Genomic DNA, 17,822 nt, shown 5'->3' on the forward strand with positions numbered 1-17,822 from the left:
ACATATCAAGGTATCACTGAACAGTCTTCAGGTCAGGACAGGCTCCTGTATGTCTCAAGACAGTTATCTACAACTGCTGCATCACAGTAACAACAAAGTCTTCTGGGTAAGTTCCAAGTACACACAGTGGTATTAGTGAAGCGTTCACACACACACGAGGGAACATGAGGGATTTGCAGCATGTCATTACCCAGCATGCCTCATGTAAATGTTGTCAACCAAACTTGTTCTGGTTTTGTGGAAGAGATGACTTAACCCAGTTTAAGTTTCTTTCCTCCGTTGTGTACAGTACACACGTACACAGTACAGCTACACAGGTGTTAGTACAACGTGACAGTAACATTCTCTACATTGTGCATATCACATTGTCCTTCTATTGCAATTAATGATTATTACAATGTGCAAACAAGAGTAAACAGGATTTATTTTGTCACTGGAATGCTTTATAATAGCTTTTATTTTGAAAAGTTGTGAATTTAGGTCTGCAGATTATGTCAGCATGTGATCTTCATATACCGTCTACGCATGCAATGTAAAGAAAACACAAAACACTCAAGTAAATCATTCAACTTATATCTAAACCACACACACACGACCAGTGATGAAGCATTCACTTCGTTGCAGATAGAACCAGGTAGGATGAACACAGAGTTTTCTGAGAAAGCACACAAACAACACACAGTGACAGTGCGTTGAGGAGGACTCACTGAAGTAACGAGGCTTGTGAGGAGCTGGTGTGAGACACCTGGACACCAGCAGAGACAAAACGCAGCCTGGGGACACATTGGGACAGTTGTTACGGTGGGAGGGGCTCTGCAGACCATGCGTGGCCCTGATTGGCTGTTTTTCTTCAGTGACGCACTCAACCACCAATCGCTGCAGGCTCCACTTGGAGGTTTGCTTCTGTAACAACACGAGCTTATAACTGTGTCGATACGAGGCGCACGACATCCGAGCTGGTGGAAGAGGAGAAGCTCTGAAGGTAAAACCTCTTTCTCTTTCAAAGCTTGTCTTCGTGTGTGCTTGTAGTGACGTCACCCAGCTAACACTCGAATACGTGCTGTGGCTCTAATCGCTGTTTCTAACGCCGTCAGCTGCAGCTTTTAGCCACCGAGCTAAAGCAGCTGGCGTTATTTCACTGGTTCTCCTCCCAGAGAACCTCCAACAACACCACCACCACGTGACCGGAGAGCCAAACACAGCATGAACAAACAGTGAACATGTGATGAGGATTTAAAACTGTGCAGCTGAAGCAGAGAGTTCATGTGAGGGGACTGAGAGGTTTTTATTTCTCCTCGTGTTGTTCTGAGCTGCACAGATGGAATAAGAGTTAAAGCTCCAGTGTGTGAGATGTAGGTGAAAGGGAACTATTGGCTGAAATGTAATGTAGAATAATCCTCATGATGTTTGTTTCATCTAAGTTGTATGAACTGTAGTTTTCTTTAGTCCAGAAAAGACCCTTTATATTTAAATACTTTATATTTACATGGAGGGGACCCTCTCTACGGAGGCCGCCATGTTTTTTTACATTAGTCCAGACTGAACAAACTAAAACCTTTTGAGTTTTTATGACAATTAAAGTTTACCACAGTTTCTTTTTCATGTTTGGAAGGAGAGGGGGAGGTGAGGGGTGTTCAACTGCAACATGACACTTCAACACTAGATGTCACTAAATTCTACACACTGCACCTTTAAGCATCAACACAATCAAATCTTTGTGGAATTAAAGTGAAGCTTTACGTTTCTGTTCTGTGGATTGTGTGCACACAGTTCTTTACCAGTCTTCTCGATCACTCAGGGTGCTTTACAGTCAAAGTCGCATTCACATTCTTTTTAAATTAGCCAGACGTGATTTAAAGGGTTAATAGTTTATAACATCTTTGTGTATCATCGTTTCTGTTAAAGATGTCGCGGGAACAGCTTGTTGTTCAACGGGCCAGGAAGTCTTTCCAGACAGGAAACACCAAACGTCTGGAGTACAGGATCTGCCAGCTGAAGAGTCTGCTCCGCTTCATCACCGAGAGACGGAAGGACATTGCAGATGCTGTTAAAAGAGACCTGGGCAAGGTGGGTCAGTCAAAACTCAGGAGACTGGATGTACTGACAGAAGAGTGTGGCGGCTGCACTGGCAGGTCACTTTGCAGGAATATAACAGAATGCAGTTGGCTAAATCTATTCAGTTGCAGGTCATGAATCTTGGCAGCATTGAGGAGAATCAATCAAGTGCAATCATTCTTTCACCAAACACATACTTAAATATGAACGTGTAGACTGAATCATAGTTTATGGAGAACACTTATCAGAGAGTGTGTGGGACACATGAAAGATCTTGGTGTTGGGACTGAAGGTTTAAACCCGACTTCGGGTCTTTCAGAGTGAAAATGGGACGGAGCTGTTTGAGACGCTGGGACTGGAGGGGGAGATAAAGCTGGCGATAGAGAAACTGGCAGAGTGGGCAGCTCCTCGACCTGTGGAGAAGAACCTCCTCACTCTACAGGATGAGGTTTACGTCCAGCCGGAGCCCCTGGGAGTGGTGCTTATTATTGGAGCCTGGAACTACCCCTGGGCTGTCACACTCCAGCCGCTGGTTGGTGCTATAGCTGCAGGTACCAAATACACTCATGTACACCAACGTATACACTAACAGAGAACTTCATTAGTTAGATGCAGATTGACCACAAGATGGCGTATTTACTTAAAGTTGGACCCGTAAGAAACAGACCGGTCTGAGAGGGAGCAAAATAAAGAGCAGAGAGGTAGAGGCCAGGATCTGTGCACATATTTACATTGCTACACACTTCTAACTATACTATAACTAGTACTTTTGTTAATTGAACAAAGAATCTTTTGGTATCTCATTGTGTGCAAAGATTAAGGATTGTCATCATCTGCCATTGTGTTGTGTTTATGTTATTAACAAATGAAAGACGTCTGTGATCTATGGCTTCTTCTTCATCTTTCAGGTAATGCAGCAGTAATAAAGCCATCTGAGGTCAGCTCACAGTCTGCCAAGGTCATGGAGGAGCTTCTCCCTCAATACATAGATAAAGTGAGCTCATCCGCTTCGTTTGATATGATGCTTTTACTCTTTTTACCTTCGTTTACATTGAGTGGAAAATGTACAAGGAACTTTAACGACTGGATGTTGTTTCTCTAGGACCTGTACCCAGTCGTGACAGGTGGAGTGTCAGAGACCCAGGAGCTGCTAAAGCAGAGATTTGACCACATTTTCTACACAGGAAACAGCACAGTTGGTAAACTGGTGATGGAGGCTGCAGCTCGCCACCTCACGCCAGTGACCCTGGAACTGGGAGGGAAGAGTCCCTGTTACATTGACAAGAACTGTGACATCCCTGTGGCATGTCGGTCAGTTTCATTTTTACAAATAATACATTTCCTGCTCATTGTCAGGACTTTAAAGCTCTCAGTTAATCTTATTGGAGTTGTTCATAGTAAAGTATGCAAAGCAGCTATCTGGACTTTTAAAGATCAGATGTTCTGAGGGTGTGTTGTGTGTGTGACTTATGTTTTCTGATGTATCTCCCGTCAAACAAACCAATGACCAGTAACTGGTCCACAGTCTCTCTCATACACAATGAATATCCGCTTTTGTTTTCTTAATAATTACATGACAACATAAAACTGTGTCTAAGACTTTTTTATTATCAACACAGTCGCATCACATGGGGAAAATTTGTCAACTGTGGTCAGACATGCATCGCTCCAGACTACATTCTGTGTGAACCCTCCATCCAGGACAGAGTAGTGGAGGAGATTAAGAAGAGCATTAAGGTTGGTCTGACATAAAGTTTGTAGTAGCTTTACAGTAATTAAATGGGTTTTTTTTAATAGTAGCAATAGTAAGATAAATTTGAGCTCTTTTTAAATCCAATGTTTGTGTTTTATACTCACATCTTAATATTTTTGTGAAAGTTTACACGATTTCATTTCATCAATGCTTTTATGTTTGTAAAAAGATTTACCAAAGTTTTTTAATCCTTAGTCTTGAGGAATCGTAATTTTATTTTTCTTTGTTGAAACTCGAATCGATCTGAAGAAACTCGTATATGTGTTTTATGTCACAGGAGTTTTACACTGATGATCCGAAGACCTTTGAGGACTACGGACGCATCATCAACCAGCGACACTTTAAGAGGGTCATGGCTCTGATGGAGGGGAGCACAGTAGCTGTTGGTGGAGATAGCGATGAATCCCAATGCTACATCGGTACGTCATATGTTTCACACGCTGGTTATCTTTGAAAAGCATCTGTCGGGCCTCATGCCATTGATTCACTTCTTTAAAAATCACTGTGCTCTGTGATTGTACCTCAAACTGCGTGAAGCAAGATGTGCTCTGTGTAACTTTCCTGCGAGAAGCAACTCACTGAGTGAGAGTCACCGGCATTAACGACAAGAATAAGGCTCCGAAAGTTTAAGAGTAATGTGGAAGTGTAGATCAGTGAAAACGAATGCTCCTGCAGCAGTTGGGTTATTCAGTCATTCTGTTTTCTGATATGAGATTGTGGACGTTTGTGGATTTGTTCTTTGTTTCAAAATCGTTACCCGTCTGTTCTGTATGAGAAGAAGTATGAGTAGATTATAGTCCACAACCTTTGAATGACCATCTGCTTCCTGAACCCTGGCAGCCCCCACCGTGTTGAGAGATGTTATGGAGACATCGAAAGTGATGAAGGAGGAGATCTTTGGGCCACTCCTGCCGATCATCACTGTCAGCAACGTAGACGAGGCCCTCCAGTTCATTAACGAGAGAGAGAAACCTCTGGTTGTCTATGTGTTCACCCATGACAACAAGGTAAATCACCAACAGACACACACGTTTCCCTTTATTCAAATTAACATTCCCACACTGCTCTGTTGTACTTGCCCTGATCTGTCCTCTCTGACCAACAGCTGATCAAAAGGGTGATAGCTGAGACATCTAGTGGAGCTCTGCTGGCTAACGACTGTCTGGTCCACTTCACTGTCAGTGCTCTGCCCTTCGGAGGAGTTGGTGAGTGTGTGAATGTAAAATCCACCTGCAGCTTTTTCTGCTCGTGAGCTGAATCCTCCCTCTGCTCCCTCAGGTAACAGTGGTATGGGGTGCTACCATGGCCAACACAGCTTCGATCAGCTGAGCCACCTGCGGAGCTGTCTCATCAAGAAGCTGAATATGGAGGGAGTGAACAGCATGCGTTACCCGCCGCACACCGCCAAGAAACTGGGCTGGGCTCGATTCTTTCTGCTCAAGCAGGTCAACGTGTGCAGGCTGCGCCGCATGGCACTGCTCGCCATGTTCATTGGCTTGGCTGCATTTCTGGTGCAGGTAAAGGAGAATATCATATCAGTCCAAAGAGAAATGAAAGGTTTTGAAATCAGTGATGCTGTAGTTATACAGGTGAGGAGTTTAAAAGGATGTTTCCTGGAAATAGCTTTGCAGTTTGGTACTAATTCAAAACATAATAGTTCAGTGATGCTTTTTGGGTCAAATGAAGTTAAATGCAGCAACATTTTATGCTTCAATACAGAATTATTTGCTTTTCTTACATGTGCCGACAATCAGTAGAAATATATGAATCAGAAGATGAACACACGCTCTTTATTTCCATAAAAATATACATTTATTATTCCTGGAAACATCTCATTCAACCCACATAATGTCTTTTTATAACAAGTACAGTTCATTGAGACAACTCACATTCAAATGCGTATTAGAACAGTGTGTTTGACGTATATTCACAGATGTTCTTTCCCATGTTATTCTTAGCAGAATACTTTATGTGTTTTCTGTGACTGAACACAACGTACAACCCTTTGGTTTGACTTAAAAGCCACATTAGTCATAAGTTGCCCAACGAAACTTGGAGGCTACAAAACCCATCAACCAGGGAACACGCTTACTTGTCTTCAGTACATCAGTCATTTTCACGAGTAGACTGTTTTACTGACAAGCTTCTCTGTGATGACAGATCATCCATCCAGTCATCATGACCCAGCTTCATGTTGCGCCACAAAACAGAAACTAACAGCAACCAAAGATGGCGATTCAGCACATCTTTACTTAATGATATAAATTATATTTCAAAATGGAATGGACTCAATTTACAGAAAACAATGACTCGGCAATCGCCTCACCAACAGTGATCTGGGAAACAGCCAAAGCAGAACTGAGAGGGAAAATCAGCAGAAGTAGAAAACAAACTCAGTAACGAAATTCCTATGCAGCCACCCCAACAGAACAAACACTGAAAGAAATTAAAGACGCTAAACTCCCACACAGTCATCAATACAAAGACAATTCATGTTACAAAGACTACAACCATTTTGAACATAATGACAAATAAGGCAATAAGGAGAAATCACTAATCTCAACAATCAAGGACTCAACAGGAAACATCACCAATGATCCACAGGCAATAAATAATATCTTTAGACATAACTACCATGACTTATATAGTGAAAAAACATAGCAGATATAGAATACATTCAATTAAAACATTCAATCAAGGCAAAGATACATGTAGATACCTCAAGCATCAATAAAAGCACTTTCAAAAATGTATAAACTCATATCTTCCACGGACTCTACCGATGTCTCTTATATTCCAATGAAGAAATGATTAAAAACCTCAACATCCACACATTTTTGGAACAAAACATTTAACAACATCTTCAGTAAGTATCTGAATACAAACATACGATTAAAACATTACAAGATCTTTCACAAACACATCACAAGATACGATCAGTGCAAACAGTTCAATAAAGTCAACTCAGCAATCCTCAAACCTATGACTATGATGTCACATGACTGGTAATGTATACACTGTATAATTGAAAGTAAAGTGCACGTATTTTCACAGTGACCCTTTTGTGCGATGACTGTTTACAGGCTTTTAAATAATGACAAACATATTTTCCCAAGATAACCAGATATGAGTACTCCGCTCCACATACCTCAGTCCTACAGGCCTGTACCCTCACACAACAATGGCTTTGTCCGCTGCAGACAATGTGTGGTGTTGTCCAGGAAATGAAACACTGATTGCCCCCTCATCTACCCTCCCTTTAATTACCCAGCATGCTTCACTCTCCTCTGCTAAATGGCCTCTATTGTTTTGGTCACCCCCGCTGTTTTTGTTGACATCCACACTTGTGCTCCTGCAAACAGTTAAAGTCATATTTCTAACAGTTTTTGTGTCTCGTATTTCCTGCAGAGGTTCCTGCGAAGAGGCTGACAAGCTGAACCAATGACCTGATCCTAGGTCAGCCACATGGACTACTGTCCCACAAGTGAAATAAGGCACTGGTCCATATCATTTCTCATTTCTGTGGACAGACTGAACTGATTTATGTCTTTAAAATATGTTTCTCGCATCTTGTTTTTATTAAACTTCAAGCTGCTTCTATGGTTTTTATTCTCTTACACCAATTTATAGAAATAAAATCTGGAATGTTTTTAATTGAACCTGGTAAATGGAGATTTTAGTATAAGAATGTGGCATTATTATGACACTCAGACTACCGTTCACATGGTCATTCATCACATTGATTATCATGTTTGCTTTTAATCTATGTATGATATCACTTTGATTTCTGATCATATTTTTATTTGTGGTTTCTGTGAATAAACATCAACCAAAACATGTTTTATGATTCATTGTGTTGCTGTCGACATGGAAGTGTTGATCTGGTGTGAAAATGGTGAACATCATTACGGTGTCATGTTATTCACAAGATCCTAAAGTTATCCTGTGAATGAGTGTGTGTGTGTGTGTGTGTGTGTGTGTGTGTTCGTGTGTGTGTGGCTGGGGGTGGTCTCCTTGTCACAGTGGCTATGTGGTTGGTGAACAGTGCAACCACACAGTCAGTGAGGCCGAAGCGTGTCAGACATCTGAGCCTCTGTCACATCAGACCACTGACGGACACAGACACAGTGTTTTTATAGAGACTCTGGACTCCGGTGAGTACAACTCTTCATACCCATGTTCATTCTAGTGCTTGTCACAGTGTCGCTGGCCGCTCATCAGCTGGATTAACATCTGACAGAATGAAAAACCCTTGAAACAACAATCTGGTAATAATTTTGTGGTTCTTTGTTTTAAAATCTGACAAAGAATAACACATAATCAAGCCACTGATTCACTGTGAATGTATGTAACAGTATGTTCTGTAAAAACTACATTCATCTACTAAGATTATTCTTTCATCTAGGAGATCTTAAATTAATTTTGGTTGTGACAGAACTCACTGTCTGTTTTAAAAATCATTTCTTTACTTTATTAAGTCCCTAATGGTAATTTTAACTGAATGCTATATATTTATTTATAGATCTTAGGTTGTTTTACTGGTTTGTCCTTCCATTTTATCTTTATTCATTTATCTATTTTCTCTGGATTGTTAATCTACATTTACAAGAGAACCTCTCTTTAACATTTTATTATTTTAGCTTTGTTATCTCTGTCGTCTCCTCTTTTATTGTATCAATTCATCCTTTAAGCTCTATCTTTGTTTACCTGCCTTTGCTGTGTCCACTTGTTTGTGGATGGGGTGAGGAGAATCGATGCTATTATTTTAAATTCATTTTTTCTGTAGCTCTAGGTCCTTTCTCTCGATTTAAAATAAGTCTGGATTAGCTCCTCACTGTATATGAGGTAGGTTAGAGGGCAGTGCTAAGAAATAGACGTTGTTTTGGGCCATTTTCATTTTAAAAATGTAAATATGTTAATCCAGAATGGATAATGGCGTTTCCTGCAGTGTACGTATGGATAGACAGACGGTGCAGCGGACCAGGGAGGCCTTCCTGAGTGGCAGGACCCGGCCTCTGGAGTTCAGGCTGCAGCAGCTGCAGGCCCTGCTGAAGATGATCACTGAGAAAGAGACTGAGATTTCCACTGCACTCAAACAGGACATCAACAGGGTGAGTGGAAAGACAGCCACAGCTGAATATCACACGTAGGCCCATGTCGCTGGTTGTGGAACTGTCCAGTTGACAGAATTCTGGGATTCCCACAGAGCCAGTACGACACGCCTCTCCTGGAGCTGATCGGAATTGAGAATGAGATCAAGCTGGCGATAGACAAACTGGCCGTGTGGGCAGCTCCTCGGCCTGTAGAGAAGAACCTCCTCACCATATCGGATGAGGTTTATATTCAGCCTGAGCCCCTGGGAGTGGTTCTTATTATTGGAGCCTGGAACTACCCCTGGGCCCTCACTCTGCTGCCCCTGATTGGAGCCATAGCTGCAGGTAATGAACTCTTTTGGCTCAATAACCTCAATATCTGCCTGTCGCTTGTTTAGTAAAGTAGACCTCCAAATGCATCTGTAGTGCCAGACTGAAGTCAGCACAGAACGATATTTTTAGTTATTTCAGATTAGATCTCAGTTTGGGAGAGATGTGGTGGAGGGTTATTAGAGATTATCAGTCCATGTACTAGTGAAAGTTTGACCATTTACATTCTAACATGCAACCAAACTAAGAGAAGAGTGATAAACGAGTCTTCCAGTCCGTGTGCACACAACTTCACAGTCCTGAGAACTTTAATTGGCTACAGGTCCTCATGAAATCGGAGAGACCAAAGCTTCCAGGGATAATCAGGTTTCTCACTTTAAACTAGTGGTGAAACATTTGAATAATTATTATTTAACATTGATGCATCATCCATAATAAACATTGGTTCGAACATTTAATGCTGTGTAGCCTCATGAACAACCAGCCGACTCAGCTGTGTGGAGCTTTGTAGAGCACACACAGTCAGCTGCCAGCTGATCAGCAGAGATCCAGCAGCTAATTGGATGCTAATGTTGACTGGATGAGTAAATAGTTTGCTATAGCTTGCACTTTAACAATTCAACCCTCCATCCATCCACAACCTGGGGCACAACCCTGACAGATCATCTGAGTGCTGCAGAGCCGACATACAGAGATAAACAACTATTTACAGTCACATTCACACTTATGAGCAACTTAGCTTCTCCAATTAACTTAAGCTTAAGATGTCTTTGGACTGTGGAGGAAACTTGTTCGCCAGAGAGAACATGCACACTCCACAGGCCCTGGTTAACTAGTGCTAACCAATGTACCATGTTCTGCCCTAATGTTCTGTGGTCTTGGTTGCCGCAAGGCTCCTAATTGGTCAAAAAATAATTTAAAGCTTGTGAGAAAGTTTAAGAGAAAATATAAATATAAATAAATTCAGATATTGTCCTGCAATTGAACAGAAGGCTTAAGGGAATGTCTCCTGTCCTCCAGGCCTATCAGTCAATCAATCAATCAATCAATCAATCAATCAATCAATCAAGAGTACTTTGAATAGTACTAGTAGTATGTGCACTGTTTATTTTTACTATTTTAAATGCAAATAATGTAATACCATATTGTTATGACCCGCTAATAAGGATATCACTTAATGTTGGTGGTAATGCATGTTGGTCAAACTTGAAGTGTCAGTAAACCATCCTGCTGTGAACATTTGACAACGCTCCCCAGCTCTGCTTGTCTGCTCTCCGTCACTCAGTGATCTCATCCCATTCACAGAAAGCTGTGTTCTGTCTCTGCAGGCAACGCAGCTGTGGTGAAGCCGTCCGAGCTCAGCGAGTATTCTTCCCTCCTCCTCCGGGCGCTGCTGCCTCGCTATCTAGACAAGGTCTGAATAACGCTCATAGTTTCTGTCACGCTGAAGCCTTGTGCCAACACAGTACAATACTTTTAAAGGTCAAGTATTCACTGGATGAGCAGGAATGTTTTACTTATTTTCCATTGTCTTCAGACGATAAACACCAACAATGTTGGTGACCTAATGACTTTTAAAATCTTCCCTTTGACCCAGACATGCAATATTTAGAATTGTGTGTGATGAGTCATTATTGACTTTACAAATAGTTGTTTCACGAAGCAAGCGAGGTCCACTCACTGGCTTTATCATAAAGGAACCTTTATTACATTAAGAGTTAATGTAGTACCTTTAAACTGTGGTTTTCATGCTGGTTGTTTTCAGGACCTGTACCCAGTAGTGATGGGTGGCGCGTCTGAGACCCAGGAGCTGCTGAGGCTGAGGTTTGACCATGTCTTCTACACAGGAAACAGCACGGTCGGTAAACTGGTGATGGAGGCTGCAGCTCGCCACCTCACTCCAGTGACCCTGGAACTGGGAGGGAAGAGTCCCTGTTACATTGACAAGAACTGTGACATCAGAACTGCCTGCCGGTAACACACTCATCAGAACGACTCAAATCACCAGCAACTGTACACAGAGTTACACAGATTGAGCAATTTGTAGTTTGTGCTCATAGTACAGCCCTGTGTTTCATTCATGAGAAAAGACATCATCTAATATAAATGTAGAGGTGTATCATTCAAAAGAATTCAAACAAATAAAAAAAGTCAGACAGAGATGAAGGGAGCAGCAATCTTATGTCTGCAAGTTATTTTTTAAGTGTAGTGATGTAAAACAAATGCAAACCAATGGCTGTCGACAAGACACAGAACTAAATGTTTAACTCTTATTGGTTTAGAAAACATTACAAATATATAATAATTGCAGGTTCTTAGGACAGAACACACATAAAACACACACTGGTGTGATACTTTATCTATCTGCCAAAAAATAAAAGTATCTGAATGATTTAAAACACTTTCACAGTATAAATGCTCACAGTGATGAACACTGTTCATTAATGCTTCCATACATTGTTTGTGTGCAGTCGTGTCACGTGGGGAAAGTTCATCAACTGTGGTCAGACCTGCATCGCTCCAGACTACATCCTGTGTGAACCCTGCATCCAGGGTCAGGTGGTGGAATGCATCCGACAAACTCTGCTGGTAACATTTAAACCCTTAACTGCTCTGTCCTGACATGCAAATGCAAAGCTCTGCTGTCTGGTGTTTTATCAAGACCTTTCAATCCATCCCAGGAGTTTTACGGAGCTGATCCCAAATGCTCACCTGACTACGGCCGAGTTATCAACCAGCGTCACTTTAACAGAGTTATGGGTCTGATGGAGGGTTACACTCCAGTGGTGGGGGGCCAGAGTGATGCTTCACAATGCTACATCGGTAGGAACGTACACTCTGTTCAGACTATACAACAATTCAGTTTTGTGTGGTCTGTATTTCTGTTTTATGAACGTTGATGCTTCACTTAAAGCCCCGACAGTCCTGAAAGATGTGCCTCCCCACTCCAGACTGATGCAGGAGGAGATCTTTGGTCCTCTGCTGCCCATCGTCACTGTGAGTGACATGGATGATGCCATTAACTTCATCAACGAGAGAGAGAAACCTCTGGCCCTGTACATCTTCTGCACTGACAAGAAGGTGAGAGGAAACAGCAGGAAAACAAGAGATTTCATTTTTAATGTAGAGATGAAACTTTTCTTTAGGTGTCTCTTTTCTTCCCTTGTCTCTCGAAGGCTTCAAAAAGGATGATTGATGAGACCACGAGCGGAGGAGTGACGGTCAACGACGTGATGATACACTACACGCTCAGCTCTCTGCCGTTCGGTGGTGTTGGTAAGACTGACTCTTACTGACTCCAGCAGTTCAAACACATTCATTATTGGTTGTTTGTCTCTGTGTACCAGCCTTTTCATGTCTTTTGCCCAGTGTCAGCTGGGATTAGCTCCAGCTCCCCCCCTGTGAAGGATAAGAGATGTAGACGATGTCTAGATGGATGAATGATTAACTGACTGATCATTTTAGGGAATGACACTCTCACTTTTAAACTCAGCCACATAGATGGTGATTCATACTTTGGTATATAGATTACACGCCATCAGTCAGGCAGAAATGCTATTTTAGCTGAAAACACATAACTCATTTGTGCCTCCTCCAGGTCAGAGTGGTATGGGCCGTTACCATGGAAAACACACCTTTGACCAGCTAAGCCACCAGAGGGCGTGTCTGGTCCGGTCTCTGGGCATGGAGAATGTCAACTTGGCTCGGTACCCTCCCCAGGACCGCCGGCGGGCGCGTAGGGTGCGGATGGCCCTCAGGTCACCCCTGATCGACACGTCCAAGAGGACGCTCATTTGGGCCGTTGTTGCCACCATCATTGGCTTCGGCCTGTTCGTCACCCTCCTGGTCATCCTGCTCATAGCTTCAGGCCTCAACTGTACCTGCTGGTACTGGAGAGGCTTTTATAACTACTTCTACTGATGACCAGAGACACTTCTCCAAGAAGGTGCCTATAATGTGTGTTCCATGTTACACACCTGAACAAAGTGAATGTTGTTTTACATTCAGATGTTTTAAATATAAAACTGAGGGTAACCATTAGATCTAACTTCTATTTGCTCTGTACCTGATTTTGTATGTGATAAGATTCTTATTGTTCAGAAATTTACGTAAACACAAATTTGATATTGAAGTGAGAAACCAATCAATATTCAATAATTAAATGTGCATTTTTTGCTTTTTTATTACAAAATAAAATTGTGGTTAATATGCTACTAATTTATTGAGCAATGTTTTTTATAGTTCTATTGAAAATGCCTTTTCTTTTTGAAATAATATGACAGTTTCAAGCTGCCTGTGACAAGTCCTCATCCTTTACCTTTTCAGCTCTAGTTTTTGCTCATATTATAAAAGACATACAGATCAAGATGAATACAATCTTTTTTCCACTCTGTGTTGATTTTTGAAGAAACGAAAACAACCTCTACGGACATTAAAATGAAGCCTTCTTCAAATCGTAATGCTCTGTTACTTTTTATTTAATTGATTTCTGTGTGCTCTGCACTACAGCACAACATCTATCCACAGATTTTCAGTGATGTTTAACTCAGGGGACTGTGAGGGTCCATTCAAAAGCTTCTGCTTGTGTTTCTTGAAGTGGTTCATCGTCGGCATTTGCATCTAAAGCTTGTTGATATTCAGTGGAATCAATTCTTCCTCTCTGTGTGCATTGTTTCCTGCACCACTGCCTACCACACAACCCAACAGTAAAAATATTTCCACAACAATGGCTGTTGTGTTTCCAGGTTTGAGGAGACAGAAAACGTACCGTCAACTTGCCAACCAAGGTAAATAATGTTGAACTAAGAAAAGCAGGTTGTGATGGTTTTGTCACATGACCTACATCTACGATTTCTATTCATTAAGAGATAATAAAAATCATTACACAGACTGGCCAGCTTGAGTGTACAACATAGATCTATCTAGATAGATGGATAGATAGATTACTTTATTCATCCTCAAAGGAAAATTAGGTCGTCATAGCAGTTCGGTATTTGGATACAATAAAAATACAATAGAATAAGATACTGAGGTAGAAATAATTAAAACAAAATAAAAACAGAATAGGACAAGGACACTTAAAAAACACAAGATAAATAGGTAGATAAGGTGCAGTGGCAAGATGATGGTAATGTTATTGTTACTAAACAGTATATAATAATAGTACAGTATATATAGTATATAATATAATACATAATATATATATACAATACCAGTATAACAACAGTATATAATAAAATAAGTTTATAGTAATAATGGCAGCATCAGTATATAATAATAATAATAATAATAATAATAATATACACATAGAAATGAGTCCTATATTTATGACAATGGAAATGGATGTAATTATTAACACTGTGTGGACATGTGAACATGTGGACATGTGGACATGAGGACATGTGGACATGTCTGCTGGATCACATGGTTAACAGAATAAAACAAACTGGGGACAGATGTCAACACTGAACTCACTCATGTAAACATCAGCATGTTCCTTTAAGACCGGAACAACGCTGACGTCTACTTCCGCTGCACCACTTCCGTAATCAAGTTGTGGTTGTCACACTCAGCTTCAAATATATAAGCGCGATAATCGCTTCGTACCGTCGGTGCTGGTGTTGTCCTGTACCCAGTGAGTACTTCCTGGGGGAGACTGCACTCACCCACAGGGTTTTCAGTGAGGACGTAAAGCGACGTGTTGTGCGATGTCTCACAAAAAAGGATTTTATTTTGAAAGCAGCCGCAGGAAGTCGCACCGCTCTCACTTCCTGTCAAACGTCTTGATGTGATTTTGGAGCGCGGGAAAGATCGCGGGTAGAGAAGTGGTGACACGGCTCGCGTGTAATGAACATGTGTGTGTGTGTGTGTGTGTGTGTCTGTGCACAGTGTCAGCAGGTTAACATGGATGTAAACAGTGTTTACAGGACAGCGGGGAAATAAGCTAACGAGCGACTTCCTCTGCCGAACCTCAGGTAGGAGACACAACAACACAACAACAACAACACAACAACACCTGTTCAACTTCTCAACAGTGTGCGATTCAAATCTTAGCCTCGTTAGCTCCAGAGCTGGTGGGCGAACACAGCAGGAGGCTGCTCTCAGGTTTATTCACACGTGTGTCCTGCTCGTTCAGAAACATCCGTGGGAGGAGGAGAAACATGGCGAAGTCCCGAGTGGAGTACACCATCGGAGGGGTGAAGATCCACTTCCCCTGCAAGGCCTACCCATCCCAGCTGGCCATGATGAACTCAGTGAGTAACTCCACTTAACACGTCAGGTGTGCAGCTTCTGCTTCAGAGACATGTGTTCATTTGAAATGAAGGTAGGAAGTGATGTGACACAATTATCGCCTCTTGTGATTCAGGCTTGTTGTGCAGTATCATGTGGAACTGGCCTTTATTATTATTATTATTATTATTATTATTATTATTATTATTATTATTATACACAGTGAAACCAGTGGGACAGGTTGGTCTCAGGAGTTCTACTCCAGCTGTGTCTGGTGTCTGTGCTGGACTCAGTCTTTACACTAAATCAAAGATAGTTTGTTTGTTTACTTCCAAATCTTCATTTCTATTCGTGCAAACTAATCGTGGTAGGATGCTGCAACTGCTCTCGACTCTTGTGCCCCGGGCTGTTTCGTGTTTTTCATTCTTAATGTTCAACGACATGTGGTGGTGGTTAAGTAAGACGTTGTTAATAATATTGTCACCGTCTTTCTAAAGATAGTAGTAGTATAACTGGCATACCATTACCATCATCACAATAACTATAATATTTGTAAGAAGTATAAAGAAACACGATGCTGAACTTTGTCTCATCTCGTTTTTAACTCTGATGTTAATATTTGGCTCTTCTACAGTTTAACCTTAATTACATCAAGATGTAGGAACACTTGATCTCCTACAGAATCCTGTAGTTCACTGGGAGCCAGTGTAGAGATGCAAGTACAGGTGAGATTGTGTGAGGGCGGAAGCAAGGTGTTGTACTAATCCAGTTGTGACGTGATGAATGTATCTTCAGGTCGTTTAGAGAGGAAGGGTTTAAGTTTTGTAATATTTCTCAGTTGAAAGTAACAACCTATAACGACTGTGTTGCTATGTTGAATGCCAACACAGGGTCAAAGGTGACACCAAGATTTTTAACTTAGGTTTGTAACTGTGGTGCGAGAGGTTCTAAATTCTTCTCTATACCCTGGACGGGGAAAGGGGAACCAAACAAGACCACTTCTGTTTTTACTGTGTTTTAACTGAGGACAGTTTTTTTTTTATCGTTGTATTTGTCACCGGACTCTGGAGGGACATAAAGCTAAATGATGACACAATGAAATAACACCTCTCCCTTTCAACTAAATGTGTTTATCTTGTTTGCAGATCGTCCGAGGGCTGAACTATGGGCATCACTGTTTGCTGGAGAGTCCCACAGGAAGTGGAAAAAGCTTAGCCTTGCTCTGCTCTGCTCTGGGCTGGCAGCAGGCTCAGTTTGGTAAGACTAAGAGAAGATAATTAACTTTATAGCTGTTAAACAGTGGAGCAGCGTTCCACTGGGCTATGCCTCACCCATTTAACTCAAAGCTGAACAACCCCGAATAGGGAAAGAAGAAGGTTTTGATACAGTCAGGTAAACAGGAAACATAAGAGACAACTGTTTCTGAGTAATAGCATGAAAACTGAAGCCAACTGCTGTCTGGTTAACACAGGAAGCTGTCCGCTCTTACTTCTGCAAGAAAGAAGAAGTTTGCTAGCTGCACAGATCAGGATCAACAAGAGGATCATTATCATCAAGAAAGGGCATAAACTCTGAGGTTACATCTGCCAAGTGCATAGCAACAGTCATGGCATTTGATAGTTAAGGGTAAAAAAGTAAAAGGTGTCTGTCTAGTTTCGAATCGTCCGTCTGCACGTACGCCGGACAGTTCCTCTTATGAAAACACAATTGTGTTTCTATATGAGTTATTGTGGAACACAGCACACGAGCATTGATCAGACATAGGAAAGAGTTCAAGCAAAGTTCTTATGCAAGTTTTCCATTACAGTATCAATAATATCTTATCAATTCACATTCATACCTTCATAACTCTCTTCCATTGTGTGTTGACAGCTAAACTGCACGAAGGTGGAAGCCCAGCGGAAGTGAAGAAGCAGTCAGATAAAAACCCTGAAGCCTTTAAGAAGCCAGACGTCAAGACCCACTGTCAGTGTGCGTGCCACAGCAAAGCTGGACGGGTGGCGGCTGCAGGAGAAGTCAAACCTGCTGTTGTGGACCTCACTGTGTCACCACATAAAGACCAAAGCATCAAACAGCAGCTGTCTCCGACACCTGAACGTTGTAAGTCTTAAGTTTGTTGTACCATTCGAACATGTTCATCCCAGATACATTTTCCTGAACCTGTTTCATTTTGGATTTCCACGAAGTGGAACAGTAATTGTAAAAAGAAAACCCCGGGGACAAATATTCTTAACAGACAGTGAGAGGTTCATCTGCTGGACATCCAGTATTTGAACTTCGTTTCTCTTTGTCATTCAGCTAAAGTAGTTATCGTCAGTTCTGGAACTAAAGCATTGTACGTCTGTTGGTGCTCAGTTTAA

The 17,822-nt window shown here is 41.5% G+C and overlaps 3 protein-coding genes across 8 annotated transcripts in view; all 3 read left to right on the top strand.

Annotated features, from left to right (window-relative positions):
• The first annotated feature begins 861 nt into the window (after positions 1-861).
• LOC109640111 (aldehyde dehydrogenase family 3 member A2-like) lies at positions 862-7,643 on the top strand. Its single transcript, XM_020103936.2, has 11 exons — positions 862-982; positions 1,906-2,067; positions 2,375-2,606; positions 2,964-3,049; positions 3,158-3,366; positions 3,675-3,792; positions 4,086-4,227; positions 4,649-4,815; positions 4,914-5,013; positions 5,087-5,325; positions 7,217-7,643. Exons 2-11 carry the CDS (start codon positions 1,906-1,908, stop codon positions 7,235-7,237), a joined length of 1,476 nt encoding a protein of 491 aa, XP_019959495.1. The 5' UTR covers positions 862-982; the 3' UTR covers positions 7,238-7,643.
• A 194-nt stretch (positions 7,644-7,837) lies between these two features.
• Positions 7,838-13,449, top strand: LOC109640120 (aldehyde dehydrogenase, dimeric NADP-preferring-like). 3 transcript variants are annotated; one of them, XM_020103949.2, is made up of 10 exons: positions 7,838-7,962; positions 8,757-8,919; positions 9,015-9,246; positions 10,560-10,645; positions 10,997-11,205; positions 11,703-11,820; positions 11,913-12,054; positions 12,146-12,312; positions 12,408-12,507; positions 12,830-13,449. In XM_020103949.2, exons 2-10 carry the CDS (start codon positions 8,764-8,766, stop codon positions 13,150-13,152), a joined length of 1,533 nt encoding a protein of 510 aa, XP_019959508.1. In that variant the 5' UTR covers positions 7,838-7,962; positions 8,757-8,763; the 3' UTR covers positions 13,153-13,449. The 3 variants fall into 3 exon arrangements, with proteins under 3 accessions (XP_019959508.1, XP_019959507.1, XP_069390600.1); XM_020103948.2 differs by having other exon boundaries at positions 7,843-7,962; positions 8,733-8,919; XM_069534499.1 differs by lacking the exon at positions 7,838-7,962 and adding an exon at positions 7,974-8,076.
• Positions 13,450-14,847: 1,398 nt separating this feature from the next.
• The window catches only part of brip1 (BRCA1 interacting helicase 1), a 30,552-nt gene continuing 27,577 nt past the window's right edge, over positions 14,848-17,822 (top strand). The window contains exons 1-5 of one of the 4 annotated variants that reach the window (XM_069534577.1): positions 14,848-14,866; positions 15,121-15,206; positions 15,368-15,485; positions 16,608-16,719; positions 17,335-17,562. In XM_069534577.1, the coding sequence (XP_069390678.1) occupies positions 15,393-15,485; positions 16,608-16,719; positions 17,335-17,562 (433 nt within the window). In that variant the 5' untranslated portion in view covers positions 14,848-14,866; positions 15,121-15,206; positions 15,368-15,392. Of the gene's footprint in view, positions 14,867-15,011; positions 15,207-15,285; positions 15,486-16,607; positions 16,720-17,334; positions 17,563-17,822 lie in introns of those variants that run through there. The other 3 variants (XM_069534576.1, XM_069534579.1, XM_069534578.1) reach the window with 3 other exon arrangements.

The sequence above is a fragment of the Paralichthys olivaceus genome, chromosome 11 (genome assembly GCF_024713975.1).
Source record: "Paralichthys olivaceus isolate ysfri-2021 chromosome 11, ASM2471397v2, whole genome shotgun sequence".
In the NCBI taxonomy this organism is placed as follows: domain Eukaryota; kingdom Metazoa; phylum Chordata; class Actinopteri; order Pleuronectiformes; family Paralichthyidae; genus Paralichthys; species Paralichthys olivaceus.

Bases quoted from the DNA above. Each gene is read 5' to 3' on its own strand.
- LOC109640111 (XM_020103936.2), top strand. From the start codon at position 1,906: ATGTCGCGGGAACAGCTTGTTGTTCAACGGGCCAGGAAGTCTTTCCAG. The intron at 2,607-2,963 runs GTACCAAATACA...TTCATCTTTCAG, and splicing joins GGTTGGTGCTATAGCTGCAG to GTAATGCAGCAGTAATAAAG. The intron at 5,326-7,216 runs GTAAAGGAGAAT...TATTTCCTGCAG, and splicing joins TGGCTGCATTTCTGGTGCAG to AGGTTCCTGCGAAGAGGCTG.
- LOC109640120 (XM_020103948.2), top strand. From the start codon at position 8,734: ATGGATAATGGCGTTTCCTGCAGTGTACGTATGGATAGACAGACGGTG. The intron at 10,646-10,996 runs GTCTGAATAACG...GGTTGTTTTCAG, and splicing joins TGCCTCGCTATCTAGACAAG to GACCTGTACCCAGTAGTGAT. The intron at 12,313-12,407 runs GTGAGAGGAAAC...TGTCTCTCGAAG, and splicing joins TCTTCTGCACTGACAAGAAG to GCTTCAAAAAGGATGATTGA.